The following is a 14,930-nucleotide window of genomic DNA, read 5'->3' on the forward strand; positions in this document are numbered from 1 at the left end:
ACTTCTATTTTAATTTTTTGCAGTTTACCAGCCATTCTTGCTCTTTTTATCTCCCCCCCTGCTCCCCGCCCATATGAACTTTGGAATCAGTTTGTCTCATTCCAGTAGAAAAAAAAAGTTGATGGTTTTATTAGGCAGGCTTTAAACTAAGTTGTATTTTTTAAAAAATTTTTTTATTTCCTTCTATTAATTTTAATTGTCAGGAGACCAACAATTTTAGTGAATATTTAATGTCATTTTCCATCTTAATGCTAGCAGCTGGCGGGAAAGAAGGGAGTGGGGGCTTAGGGGACACTTCCAGTAATGAAAAGCTTCTGGTGTATTCCATAAACTCCCATCTTTTTTACCTTACTCCTTGTGAAACATTTGCCATGAGTCTTCAATGTTTGTTTTGAAGATGTTGACATGTCCACGGTGTTAGGACAGCTAGTAGAAGTCTCTATAGGTTCAGCCTGCATACCTGAAAAAAAAAAAAAGTAATTTGTTGCATAGCTTCCTAAGCTTTCAGGTTTTATATAGGTAGATAGATACCCAGTAATTGCTGGCTTGGCTTTTTTATGCACTATTTTTACAATACAGTACGGGCTTTTAAAATGTATTATTTTTATCTTACTTAATCATTCCTTGACCTTTTTCATTTAGGTCCCACTTTATTGTTAGCCTTTTAACAGTCTTAGTTCTATAACTTTTCGGGGAGAAAGTGCTGCACTTACAGTCCTCATCAGCGAGGAAGAAGGACTCTCGGGTTCTTTCTGGAAGTGGAGGGGGAGGAGAAGAACGATCTTCATGCAAATCTGTGATAAGAATGGGGCACAATAAGCAAAAACATCCACCACTTAAGTCTCAAGTCAAGACCCCTTTTTGATTTTGCATAACTTTTCCAAATTTTCAATATTAACCTACAGCAACCAAATAAAAAATTATCTGGACTATGACTGGAGCCTCAGGAACTTTGTTCTTCCAGCTCTTTAGCCAATGAGCCTCTCATTCGTCACAAACTGGTAGCTCACTTACAGAAGTGTTTTTCCAAACAAACGGAACCTGAATTGAATTAAGTTTCTCGTTCTTACAGAGCACCCTGAAACCACAAGTAGGCAAACGGCCAAATCCAAACATTGTCATGGCCCTGAAAGGCAAGTCCACACTCATTCAGCAGCCGCTTTCCATTCCCTGCAGGTTAGATTGGCAGCCACACACCTGCTTTCTCCATAGATTCGCCTGTTCTAGATATTTCCTCTGCCTCACTTCTAAGTTCTTCAGAATCTTCCCCCATTTTATCTATCCCAATTTATTTTCCATATTTCCCAGAGTAGAACCTCTATTGCAATTAAATTAACCTACTCACTATTTCTCTGCACGCATGCTTATTTGTACCTTTGAGTCACTGTGACCCCAATCCCTGCTCCTGGAATTCCCTCCTTTCTCACGGTCTATCCATAGTCTTAAATATCTTTCTTCCACTCAGTGAAGTCTTTCCTAACCTCTCCAGTGATACCTCCCTTTTTTCTGGATTCCTGGTGACTATTATCAGGGTCACACAGATGATCATGTAATAGTTGCAAATGAGTATTAATTTTTTCTACCTAATTTGAATGTAAGCATTAAGCAGTACTCTTTCTTTCTTTTAGGAAAATTACTGAATATATTTCAAAGTAGAAAAATTAGGACAATTAATCTCCATAAACTCAGTTCAACAATTTTCAAGATTTTGCCAGATTTGCTCAAATTGTACCCTTTTTGCAAATTTGCAAATCTTTTGTTATTCACAATATATAATTTTTATTACATTCAATATTATATTAGTTTTAAGTGTACAGCATAGCGGTTAGACAATCATATACTTTACAAAGTGTTCTCCCCGATATTTCCAGTACCCACCTGGGACCATACATACTTATTACAATATAATTGGCTATCTTGCCAATGCTTTACATCCCTGTGACTATTTTGTAACTATCTGCACTTCTTAATCCCTTCATTTTTTCACCCAGTTCCCCAACCCCCCACCCCTCTGGCAGCCACCATTCTATTCTCTGCATCTATGCTTTTGTTTCAATTTTGTTCATTTATTTTGTTCTTTAGAATCCACATATATGTGAAATTATATGTTATTTGTCTTTCTAGCAGATCTTTAACCTGCCATTAAAGATCTCATATGTCCTCCTAACATGATATAAGGCACATGGAGCTTGCCTAGGAAATGCTCACTTAATAATTATCAAATAAAAAGTATAATAGGTAACATTTAATGAGAGCTTATTATTTGACAACCACTGTGCTAAAAGCTTCATGTGCATCATCACACTTAGTCCTCGTGGAAATCCTCTAAGAAAGGAGTTCTATTATCCACATTTTATAAATGAGAAGAATCAATAGAGTACATCATTTAACCAAGGTTATACATTTTGGTAACTATTGGAACTGTGGGGATTTGAATTAAAGTCTGTCTGACTCAAAAGCCCATTTTTAAAACCTCTATGTTATACTACCTATTTATGTATAGTATGAATCCTATAAATGAATAATATGTTAATATGAAGAAATATGTTAAGGGCAACTACCATCTGGTATAAGGTATGTAAAGTACCCATTAGTGCTCAATAAATGTTAGCTGTTGATGTTGTTATTCAATGTATAAGACAAGCAAAGCTCAGGAAAGTACTGGAGAAGCAATGGCAGGCTAAAGATCTAAATGGCCACAAATAATTTTTAGAATCACATTATGAACAATGACAAAACCTATAAAATGGAACTACTGCAGTTTTAAGAGATTCTACCTGAAATAGTTTCTTTAAGGGGCTATATATCAGGGAGCAGAATCCTAAAATCCTGTCTTCACCTGGCCCTTGACAAAGCAAAACTCCTAGCCTGGGAAACCCAGAAATAGATCACTAAACAGTGGAACCTATTATGGAAAGCATGCCATCTCCTGAGGTGAATTACTCTAAACTTAATGAGCCATTCTCACAGTACAGATGCTTAGGGCTAACATCTCATCTAAAGCCACGAGAATTTGTTTACCTGATATGGGACTCCGGAGTTTTACACACTAAAAAAAAAAAAAAGAAAGGAAAAGTGAACGAAGAATATGTACACAAATTTACAAACTCAAAGCAATGCATGGCATTTTTGAAGTTATATTGCATATGCGAATAAAGATAGTTATGAAATGTTGACCCTATTTTTTGTTATTTGTAAGTGTGTTGAATTATGAAAAGACATCAACTCAGTGATTTTTATATGTCATGACAGTTGGTCCTAAATTGATTCTGTTTTGACCTATTTCCTTTCTACTCAGAACATTTCCTGAAAATTTAATTGAGGGTAAATTGTTGAAATTGAAGTTACTTCATGACATTGGAAAAGGAGTGAATTTTCTTTTCTCTGGGAATTGTTCATTGAAAGACCATTACATGTAGCATATTATTAACAATAATAATAATAACAATTACTAGTAAATTAAAAGTATAATTAAAAAGGTACAGAGTATTTGCCTACCAGCATTGTGATTGTAGGCATGTTTAAATGTTTTAGTTAATTACTTTTCTGATCTCTTAAATTGCAAGAGAGTTGGTTCATAGAATATATACAAATGCGTAACAGATTGTTGAAAGTGTAGAGTTTTCTTCTAGAGGCAGGGAACATTATTTCAAAAGGTTTAACTCAATAATATGGACATGTGTCACTCAAAAATTTACTCTCTATAATACGTTATCACAGCTAACACAATATAGTCAACCAAATGACTATTGCAAACAAGCTACCTACTTATGAAACATTTACTTTTGCTTTAACTATCCTTCAAGAAGCAGCTCAAATGTTTCCACTTTCACTGTGTTTTCATTTACCACTTCTGACCTGAAGGGATCTCCCACACTTTCAAATCTCTTCTCTTTCCTATGGCCCTGGTCTTACTTGCCTTGTTATAATAAACTAGAGGCCCAGTGCACAAAATTCGTGCAAGGGTCTTGGCCCTCGCAGCCCTGGCTTCATCCGGAAAGTTGTCGGAATGTCATCCGGAAGGTTGTTTGGCCATCTGGTCTAATTAGCATATTATGCTTTTATTATTATAGATAGACAACATTAGTTGCATACACACCCTATATCTCCACTGCTAGGCTATGAGTTTCTTAAGGGCAATAATTGGATCTTATACATCTTTTTATCCCCAATGTCCTCTAGCACATTGTTTTATAAGTAGTATCTACTTAATATTTATTGGCTGGTAGGTGTTAAAAATACTAGGAGTAGGACTAGAGTCTGTTGAATCCAAATGAGTCAGAAAAAAGAAGTTATGAACCTTGATTGGTCTAAGTCTCACCGAGTCATCAGGTTTGCTGGATTTAGATGTTCCACTCCATTCTAGTGATGTTCCAATTTTTGACATCACAGCTGAAGATAAAGATTGGGGCACATGCAGTGGGACTTCTCCTGGAAGGAAGTAAATATGGTCCAATTCTTAGGAGAGTTGTAATTCTTTTAGACAACAAATGTTCCTCAGCAATAGCACACACAACATTGAAAGGACTTGAGCTTTATGTTACTTACTGAACTATACTCACCAGCTTCCTCTACCACAATGAAAGATTCAGGTGTCCGCTCAGGAAGTGGAGGGGGGATTTCATCGTCTATTCTTGGAGAAGTTGCTATCCAAAATGTCAGAAGTAGAATTATAATTTCTAATTAGGAAAATCCAAAGAAAATTCTTACATTTTAACTTGATGGAAATCCCATCAAGCGCCATTACAATATTTAAGCTGGTATCTGTTCACTCAAGGAAAAAGCAAAAAAAAATTATCTTAAGTTGCAAACCCAGGAGCTTTATGCTTCTTCAAAATGTATGATTTCTGTTAAAAGCCCAAAAGTATTTTGACTGAGTCACTGAGTATCAGCTACCATAACAAAATATTATATTAATTTAAATTACATAACTCTTTCCTTTTGTTTTACATAGAATATACAATACAGCATCATAAAAGCACTGTGATATGCCAGAGATTCAGTTACAGACTTGGTGAAATCATAAAGATTTTAGTATCTCTTATTCATTCTACAAGGATGAAGAATATGTATGTCTTTTTGTCTTTTAAAAAACAATGTTGTAACAGGGTTTTCTATATTTCTGTAGAAATATTCAGAATTTTTATAGAAAAATGCTATTATAAGAAACTGCCACCAGATGGCACACATGTAAATGTTCTTACAATCCCTGAAGGATTTGTCTTTTAACATTGATGTTCAGAGAATTTAACGTATTATAGGTACCTAGAAAAATAAAATTCCTTTAAATTATAAAACAAGATCAAAATATATAAAATAACCTAATCAAAGAAGGAAATAGATCTAGAAAAAGTATTTTTGTAACAAAGCTACATGTCAACACATCTATTAAGACACTATACAATAATGTTATAAAATAAAAGCTCTTTCTACTTCCTATTCAGGTAAAACATTTTTAATAAATTTCTGATGATACACTTAAGAGAGTTTAATATGCAAAAACATAGAATTATAAAATAAAGTATGAAAGTAAAGGTGTATATATGATTAAAATTGCACACAGAGCCCAGCTGGTTCCTGGTCAGGGCACATTCCTGGGTCCCTGGCTCGATCCCCAGTGTGGGGCGTGCAGGAAGCAGCTGATCAATTATTCTCTCTCATCATTGATGTTTCTATCTCTCTCCCTCTCCCTTCCTCTCTGAAATCAATGAAAATATATATTTTTTTAAAATCCCACACAGAATCTGGAACACATATTCTCATCTACTAAGTTATTATAAAAGGGCAGGAGGAAATCAGGTCCTCTTTTTGCAACTGCCTCAGCAAGAGAATACAATACTTAGCTCTCTGTTCAACTCAGTATAGCCACATGGCTGGGCAGTAAAAACTCTGACTATGTAGTGCCATAGATCAAATCTTTTCTTAAATTCGTTTGGTAGTTGCTTCTGTGGGTTAAGGGAAAATTGTGGACCTTTCATATACATTTCCAGGAATGAGAACTGCCTTCTTTAAAAGCACTCCTGTTGGCTTCATATCAGGGGTGGGGAACGTCTGGCCCATGTAAAGCTGGCGAAATCATTGGGTCTGGCCCTGCCAAGGAATTAGGGGTGAGTTAATTAAATGTTTGACCAAATAGAGCAGGCTAATTTTTAAGTTGATAATTTTGTATGACTGGCGAGTGATATTATAAATAGCCAAATGGCCCTTGGCAGAAAAAAGGTTCCCCACCCCTGGCATAGATGATGGATCATAGATCATATGGATCATGGAATGTTACATGTTTGTTTTTGCTATTTTCAATTTATCACAGCAGTAAAACGCTCCTGCAGTTTATTTCTGAGAAGGAGAAGGAAGCAGAGAAGGACAAAGGGGAGGATGAGAAGAAACCAAATCTTCTGTAGAAACAAAGTGAAATCTAAAATGCCATATAAACAGACTGTTGAATCTCAGAGGGAAGGTGGGGTTGGTGGGTGGATGGGAAGAGATCAGCCAAACAACCTGTATGCATATATGCATAATCCATGGACACAGACAGTTGAGTGGTGAAGGCCTAGGGCAGGGGCAGGGGCAGGCTAGACGGGGTCAATGGGGGATAAAGGGGGGACATATATAATACTTCCAACAATAAAGATTTTTTAAAAAATAAAATGCCATGTAAGCTTTTAAAAATAACTTACCAACATCTGCTATCTCTTGGTTCAGTGTGGAGGGGAAATTGGTTGGAGGATTCAGTGCTAAAGAATCGTCTGGATCATAATAAGAAAATAGGGTTGCAGAGGATGTTGGCAACGAAGTACAAGATAACACAGTTCTAGCTTGTTCCTCAGGTAAATCAAGAGACATCTTAGAGCCAGCACTTCTTGGAGACGATGGAAAATAAGGACTATCTACTAAAGACATGTGAGAATGTGCATTAAAAGCTCTAGCGTCATGCTGCTTTGCACTGGAGGCATTGCACACTTGGTGCTTTGAGTCACGTGACAGCGAATAATTCAGTTCTGCTGAAGAAACGTGCATCGCTTTTTGAGCCTGCTCAAGACGACAACTGCTCGGTTGAGATGCCAAACAAGAAAAGTTTTCCTTGATGCCCAGCTCGTTGGTGTCTCTCTGTTGTATCAGTTCAAAGGGAGTTGACTTGGTCCGCGTTATTGGCCCCTTTGAGTTGAAATACCTTCCTGCTGCATTTACAGGTTTAGAATCAGGACCTGCTCCAAACAGAACGGAGCTCAAGTCCAAACTTTGATACTTCTGAAGAGGCTCCCCAGCTATTGGAAATGCCTTTGTCTCCCATTTCATGGTTGTGCCAGCATTTTTGTTACAACCATAATTTAGTTCCAAAAACTCAAACGAACTGTTCTGTTTAGCAGGGTGCAGAGCTAACCCTCCCTTTTCACTTATTTCAGAAGTCCTCGGCTCAAAGGAAGAAGCTTCTGTATTTTTCACCGGAATCCTTTGTTTGCTCTGTCGGTTCATCACTTTTGCTTCTTTCATGCTGCCGAAACAAAGAGGAAGTAATAATGATACATAACCCCAGAAGGCTTCTTCCATAGCTTTTTCCCAGCATCACAATGACTGATAAGCATGTAGATGTGTAAAATTATACTCACCTTTTTGGTAAATTAGGAGAATAAGCGTTTGCTTCCAGACTGGGATTTTGCTCAGGAACTGGATACTTTGCTTGAATCTTCAAGAAAAATAAGAGGTTGCTTTTTAGTGAAGCAATGAAAGTGCGATATTTTATATTCATAAGGCTGAAAAGTTATTTTTCAGAAAAATATAAAGACTTAAAATAATCCATAAAAGAGATGAGTTTTCAAAATATTGAACACAGCGAGAGCATGTCCACAAACTGAGAGCATGTTCACAAACTGAGACTAAAAGGATCAGAATAAAGGATTGACAGTGTTATAGAAAGTAGAAAGGATTTACTTACAGTAATCACCTTTTAAAATGGGGAGTTTTTAAATGTTCTGGGGAGCAGCTTTATTCCTAGAACACTCTACCTTCAGAAATCTCATCATCTTAACTCTGAATATTAATAGTTGCTTATTAGGTCCCCATACCTACCTCATATCGTTCTTCCTTTTCTTCCTTACAATGCTCCAGCTACATTTGTTTTTCGCCATTCCTTAAGCATACTAAACTTGTTTCCAGTTCAAGGCCTTTACACTTTCTGTTCCCACTGGTTGGAATACTCTTGCTCCAGATTTTGCATGGCTGGCTCTTTCTAAGTAATTATTTTCCACTTAAATGTCAGCTGTATAAGGAAACCTTCCCTGACCACGCAACCTACAATCACACTCCCACACACTTGCCCAGCCACTCTCAACCTATATTTTCTTCATAGCAATTATCATATTATGAATTTTGTTACTGAGGCTCATGGAACCCAAGATACCATTGATTGAAAACTGTATCTTGATTTCAGAGATGTTGAAATGTAAAAAAAAAAAGTCATCAGCAATTGTAAGATTCTACCTGTTAGGGTTTAATTGTGACTTTCAAAAAGATATGTTAAAATTTAACATACCCCTGATATCACTAACTGACCTTATTTGGAAGTAGGGCCTTTGCAGTTATAAGCAGTTAAGATGAGGTCATGCTAGGTTAGGGTAGGCCCTAACACAATGACTTGTGTCCTTATAAGAAGAGAAAACAGACACTCAGAGACACGTAGGGAGAACGCCATGTAATGATGGAGACAGAAATTGGAGTAATGTATCTGCAAGCCAATGAACACCAAGAATTGCTGGCAAATTCCAGGAACTAGGAATAGGCAAGGGAGATTTATTTCCCTAGAGTTCTGAGAGAGCGAGCATGGCTCTTGCTGACACCTTGATTTTGGACTTCTGCCTCCAGAACTGAGAAAATAAACTTGTTGTTTGAGCCCTCCTCAGACTGTGGTACTTGTTATAGCAGGGCTAGTAAACTGAGTCAGAGACTTTACTACCCCACTTCCAATAATGGATAGAACAATGAAACAGAAGATCAATGAGGAAACACAGGGCAGACATGAGCAACACCATAAACCAATTAGGCCTAACAGACACACATACAACATCCACTCAACAACACGCACATTCTTCTCAAACATATATGGAACTTTCTCCAGGATAGATCATATGTTAGGCCACAAAACAAGTCTTACTAAATTTTAAAAGTATCTTTTTAAATCATAGTGAATTGAAACTAGAAATCAACAACAGAAAAAAAACTTAAACATTTGCAAGTATATTATAAATGAAACACTCAAACAACCAATAATCACACAAAAAGGTGCTTAACATCACTAATCATTAGGGAAATGCAAATCAAAACTATGAATACCACTTCACACTTATGAGGATGGCTATTATCTAAAAAACAAAACAAAACAAAAAACCCAGAAAATACGAAGTGTTGGCAAAATTGGAACCCTTGTGCATTTCTAATAGGGATGTAAAAGTTTGCAGTCACAGTGAAAAACAATATGACAGTATCTTAAAAAATTAAACAAAATTACTAGGTAATCCAATAATTCCACTTAATGGTATACACCCAAAAAATTTAAAGTAGGGTCTTGAACAAATATTTTTACATCAATTTTATAGCAGCATTATTTACAATAGCTAAAAGTTGGAGGCAACCAAGTGCCCATTGAAACAAAATGTGGTATGCACACACAATGGAATATTATACAGCCATAAAAAATAAAATTCTGATACATGTTGCAAAATGAATGAACCTTGAAAACGTGCCGCATGAAATAAGCCAGATATAAAGAATAAGTATGTGACTCCACTTATATAATGTATCTAGAATAGGCAAATCCATAGAGACAAAAAGAAGTTACTAGGTATTGGGGCAGGGGGTATGGAGAAATTCTGATTTGGATGATGAAAAATTTCTAGAAATAGTAACTGTCACACACATTGTAAGAGTACTTAATGCCACTACATTATAGACTTTAAAATGGTAAAATATGAATGAGGAAGTGTCTCCTCCTCTTCTGCTTTCTGGTACAGATTGTATAAAATTGTTAATTATTCATTAAACATTTGGTAGAGCCCTAACCGGTTTGGCTCGGTGGATAGAGCGTCGGCCTGTGGACTGAAGGGTCCCAGGTTCGATTCCAGTCAAGGGCATTTACCTTGGTTGCGAGCACATCCCCAGTAGGAGGTGTGCAGGAGGCAGCTGATCCATGTTTCTCTCTCATTGATGTTTCGAACTCTCTATCCCTCTCCCTTCCTCTCTGTAAAAAATCAATAAAATATATTTTTTAAAAAACAAAAAACAAAAAAAAACATTTGGTAGAATTCTCAAGTGAAAGTATGTGGACCAGAAGATTTCTTTTGGGGGCGTTTTCAAACGACGAATTCAGTTTTCTTTATCAGTATGGGGCTATTCAAATATCTATTTCATATTGAGTGAGTTGTGGGAGTTTGTGTTTTTCAAGGAAGTAACCCATTTTGTCTAAGTGGTGAAATTTATATGTGTTGAGCTGCTTATACTACATTCCTTTATTAATTACCCTTCTGATATCTGCAGAGCCTGTAGCAATATCCCCTGTTTCATTCCTAATATTGGTAATTTTCATCTCTGCCCTTTTTTTCTTTCTCTTTTTTTAGGGGAGAGTGAGAACACAGTTCCCCACTACCACAAATTATGCGGTTGGGTTTCCCACATTTGGGGAAATTGCAAGAGTCAGCACATCCGGAGTGCAATGGATAAGCCTCGCCCTGGGAAAACCACCTTTGTGATCATGGTATCTCCCCTGCCACGTAAGCTTGCCCCCTTTTTTTCTTTATTAGTATTCCTCGAGGTTTGTAAATGTTATGGATCTTTTCAGGGGACCAGCTCTTTGCTTCACTGATTTTTCTCTATTGTCATTGATTTTTTTTGTTTTCTAGATTCTCAAAGTGGAAGCTGAGATTATTGATTTGAGACTTTTACTGTTTTCTAATGTCTACATCTAGAATGCTATAAACTTCCCTGTCAGCACTGTTATAGCTCTGGCCCACAAATTTTGACATGTGTTTTCATTTTTATTCAGTTCAATTCATTTAAAAACCAACTTAATACTTCCTCTTTGACTCAATGGATTATTTAGAAGAATGTGGCTAATTTCCAATTTTTTTGGATCTTTTCCTGTATCTTCCTGTTATTGGCTTCTAGTTTGACTTCATTGTGGTCAGAGAATACATTTTTTATAGTTTTAATTCTTTTAAAATTTTCAGATTGTTGAATGGCGCATGGTATCATTTATCTTGCTATACGTTCCATTAGCACTTGAAAAGAATGTGTATTCATGTGTTATTGAGTGGAGTGTTCTAAAAATATCTATTTGATCTGGTTGGTTGATGGTATTGTTGAGTTCTTGCTGATTTTCTGTCAAGTTTTTCTATTAATTGTTGAGAAAGGGATATTGGAGGTCTCCAACGATAACTTCAGATTTGTCTATTTCTCTTTCCTGCCTTTTTCAGAATTTCATCTTACTTAATGTATAGTTTTTTAAAGCAATGTTTTGATATAGCTTTTGTAGCTGTAGCTCTTGGTATTGCATTATATATACACAACTTATCACAGCCTACTTATCATTTTGCTAGTTCAATTACAGAAACCTTACCTCCCTTGGCATTCTTAACTCTTCCCTGCTTATGATGTCATTGTCTTACATATGTTCTCTGATACATTTAACACCATATCAGATAGTGTTATAATTTTCAATCATCAAACAATTGAGAAAACTTAAGAGAAGGAAAACCTATTACGTTTACCCGTGTTTTTGCTTACCATGTTCTTCCTTCTTTCATAATTTCCTTTCTGTTTAAGAAACTTCCTTTGCTATTTTTTTAGGGTAAGTCTACTGGTGACAAATTGTCTTAGTTTTTCTTCATCTGAGAATGTCTTGATTTGCCCTTCATTCCTGAAGGAGAATTTGACTGGGTGTAGGATTCTGAGTAGAGAATTCTTTCCTTTCAGTACCTGAAAAATATTGTGCTACTTCCTTCTGGCCTCCATGGTTTCTGATGACAAATCCATTGTCATTCTAATTATTTTCCTCCTACAGTTAAGATCATTTTTCTCTGGCTGCTTTCTATAACCTTTGTCTTTAGGTTCAGAGGTTTAATTATTATGAATCTTTCAGTACGTTTATAGCTTTGCCTTTTTTTCTCCTCTGCTTCTTAGATTTCAATGACACAAATGCTAAGCTTTTTGTTATAGTTCCTTAGTTCCCTAAGGTTCTGTTTTTTGTTTGTTTTTTAGTTTATTTTATTTCTGTTGTCCAGGTTGGGCAATTTCTATTGTTCTATCTTCCAAATCATTAATTCTTTCTTCTGTACCCTGCATTCTTTTATTGAGCCTATCTACTAAGGTATTTTGTTTCAGTTACTATATTTTTCAGTTCTAAAATTTTATTTCTTCTTTATATTTTCTGGGGTTTTTTTCTGAGTCTTTATATTTCTTTGCTGAGCCTTTCTATTTATTCATTTGCTTTTTTGTTTTTGTTTTTCGTCATTTGTTTTAAGCATGTTTGTAATTGCTCATTGAAGCATTTTTATCAAGGCTGCTTTAAAATCTTTGTCAAAATAAAATAAAATAATAAAAAAATAAAAAGAAATAAAAAAATAAAATCTTTGTCAGATAACTCTAACATCTCTGTCAGCTCAGTGTTGCCATCTGTTGATCTTTTATTCACTTGGTTTGAGATATGATCTGGATCGTAGTTTAACCTTCTCTTTCAGCTGTTCCTTTGTTCGTTTTTACTCCATTCTGACAGGAGAAGGGCATGCTGCTAACTTGTTACTACCAGGTGGATTCCACCTCCACCAGTCTCCTCGCTTAATCTGTTGATACTCAAGGGGAGACATCATGGGAGAGGCTCCCATGTCATCTCTGACATTGTGGTGGAACTGGCCTCATTAGTTGGATGATGGTGACAGTCCTGACTGTCCATTAGGTCTCTTCTGACCTTACTTCGGTAGGGAGGCATTGGGGTGCCGCATTTCTGCCAGGTGGAAGCTCGGGCTCCCCATGTGGTCTCCACTGGCACTGCGGGGAAAACACAGGGCAGGCCACTGGGGATTAAAGTCCTAGCTCTCTACTTGACCTTTCTGATGCCACCCCAGCACTTTATTACAGTCTTGTGGGGATGGGGATCTAGGCTCTGCACTCCGCCTTTGCTGGCATGGATGGGGTTGGGGACCATTTTCTAAATTTGGTGTTGACTGGAGTAGAGAGGTTATTATCTAAAAGTTTTATGTCTTGCTGGGCCACCCCTTTCCTGGTCCTTTGGCTGGAGGGAGTAGGCTCTTGTTGGGTCTTCTTTTGTCTGTGCTGTTGGCATTTCCAGGTTGTTGGCTTCTTCAATTCCAAGCCTAGAATATCTGAGGCAAAGGAAAATCCAAGGAACTCACCGTCATGTCTTTTCTTGGGTCACAAGTCCCTAGTTGGTCTGTCTTCTTATATTTGTTTTACATGTAATGTCCACGGTTTTTTGGTTGCACTTAGTGGGAGGAATAAGGAAAAGTATGTGTACTCACTCTTCCCAGAAACAGAGGTTCTCTTGGCTATCTTTAACCAGTTTCTTCAATGGGAGCTTGAACCATGTACCCATGTTCCAATTTACTGACTAACGACCCACTCCAAACTACCCAACTGACTGGAGTCATGGCACTACCACTGGGTTAAATTTGGGTATTGACAATTCCTGAAACCTAAATAAAATATTAGCCCACATGCTCTAGCAACACATTAAAAAATATTTTTTGTTCAAGAAGGGTTTTTCTAAGAGTAGAAGAATGGCCTGATTTAGGTTAAAGGAGAAAATCCATGTGATCATTCCACAAATGCAAACATATGAAATTGACTGAATTTAACATTCTTTCTGAGAAAGATTCTTAATAAAATATAAATCAATGAATACTTTCTTTAAACAATTAAAATATAAATATCTCCAATCAAGTCAGCATCACACTTAGTAGTGAAACATGATAATCTTGCCCATTAAATTCGGTCATCCATATCAATTCTATTATTTAACCTTGTTCAGGCAGTACTAGCCAATGATATAGTCACAAATAGGATAGAAGTAACATTTCCTGGCAATTATACTTTTATTTCCATCATCTCCCACCATGTTGTGTTTCCTTGAAGTTGACATTAAGTATAGGATTGCTTAGTTCATTCTATATCCTCAATTGTTTTTTGGCTATTTTTCCCTTCCCATGTTTCATAATCAACTGATAAAATTACGATCAGGGTCATCTCTTATATATTTTATATTCTTTTTTTTAAATATATTTTTATTGATTTTTTTACAGAGAGGAAGGAAGAGGGATAGGTAGCCAGAAACATCGATGAGAGAGAAACACTGATCAGCTGCCTCCTGCACACCCCCCGCTGGGGATGTGCCCGCAACCAAGGCACATGCCCCTGACCGGAATCGAACCCGGGACCCTTCAGTCCACAGGCTGATGCTCTATCCACTGAGCCAAACCGGTTTCGGCCTATTTTATATTCTTAATGTAAAAACAGTGGGTCCTTGGTGAATATTTTCACATTAACAATTCAAAATGTGATATAAAAATTAAATTAGTATATATATGTTACATATACCCTGGAAGGTAAGCCAGCAAGTTTGTCTTCTTAAGGTTTGTTCAGAACCTAATACTTTGTGATTACACAGTAAATATTTGACTTACCAACTTTTGAGATAAGATCAAAATAGCACATCCTAGAATACTCAATATTTTTAAATTGGAATTTGGTGAAATCTTAATAGCTTTTATACCTAAGGCCTTCAGCTAAAAGTCCTTTGGATATTCTAAAACATTATCAAAACTTGATGAGACATATGCAATAAATAGGAGGCTAGCGTAACCTGAAAAATTACATCAGTACTCAATTATGGTTTCACTTTGTAACTGTCACTCTCATTTCTAACTCAC

General features: G+C 36.4%; 1 protein-coding gene and 1 non-coding gene across 5 annotated transcripts in view; both read right to left on the reverse strand.

Annotated features, from left to right (window-relative positions):
• PTPN22 (protein tyrosine phosphatase non-receptor type 22) overlaps nt 1–14,930 on the reverse strand; it is a 42,395-nt gene that overhangs the window by 7,692 nt on the left and 19,773 nt on the right. For 2 of the 4 annotated variants that reach the window (XM_054712009.1, XM_054712011.1), the window contains 7 exons: nt 7,608–7,684; nt 6,678–7,492; nt 4,563–4,646; nt 4,301–4,431; nt 3,022–3,049; nt 714–794; nt 348–460 (listed from right to left, as the gene is read on the reverse strand). In XM_054712009.1, the coding sequence (XP_054567984.1) occupies nt 348–460; nt 714–794; nt 3,022–3,049; nt 4,301–4,431; nt 4,563–4,646; nt 6,678–7,492; nt 7,608–7,684 (1,329 nt within the window). The remainder of the gene's footprint in view (nt 1–347; nt 461–713; nt 795–3,021; nt 3,050–4,300; nt 4,432–4,562; nt 4,647–6,677; nt 7,493–7,607; nt 7,685–14,930) is intronic. The other 2 variants (XM_054712010.1, XM_028154096.2) reach the window with 2 other exon arrangements.
• On the reverse strand, nt 10,605–10,768 carry LOC114233664 (U1 spliceosomal RNA). The gene has a single exon (XR_003619815.2). It is a non-coding gene; the product is annotated as a U1 spliceosomal RNA (small nuclear RNA).

This window comes from Eptesicus fuscus, chromosome 22 (genome assembly GCF_027574615.1).
Source record: "Eptesicus fuscus isolate TK198812 chromosome 22, DD_ASM_mEF_20220401, whole genome shotgun sequence".
Taxonomy (NCBI): domain Eukaryota; kingdom Metazoa; phylum Chordata; class Mammalia; order Chiroptera; family Vespertilionidae; genus Eptesicus; species Eptesicus fuscus.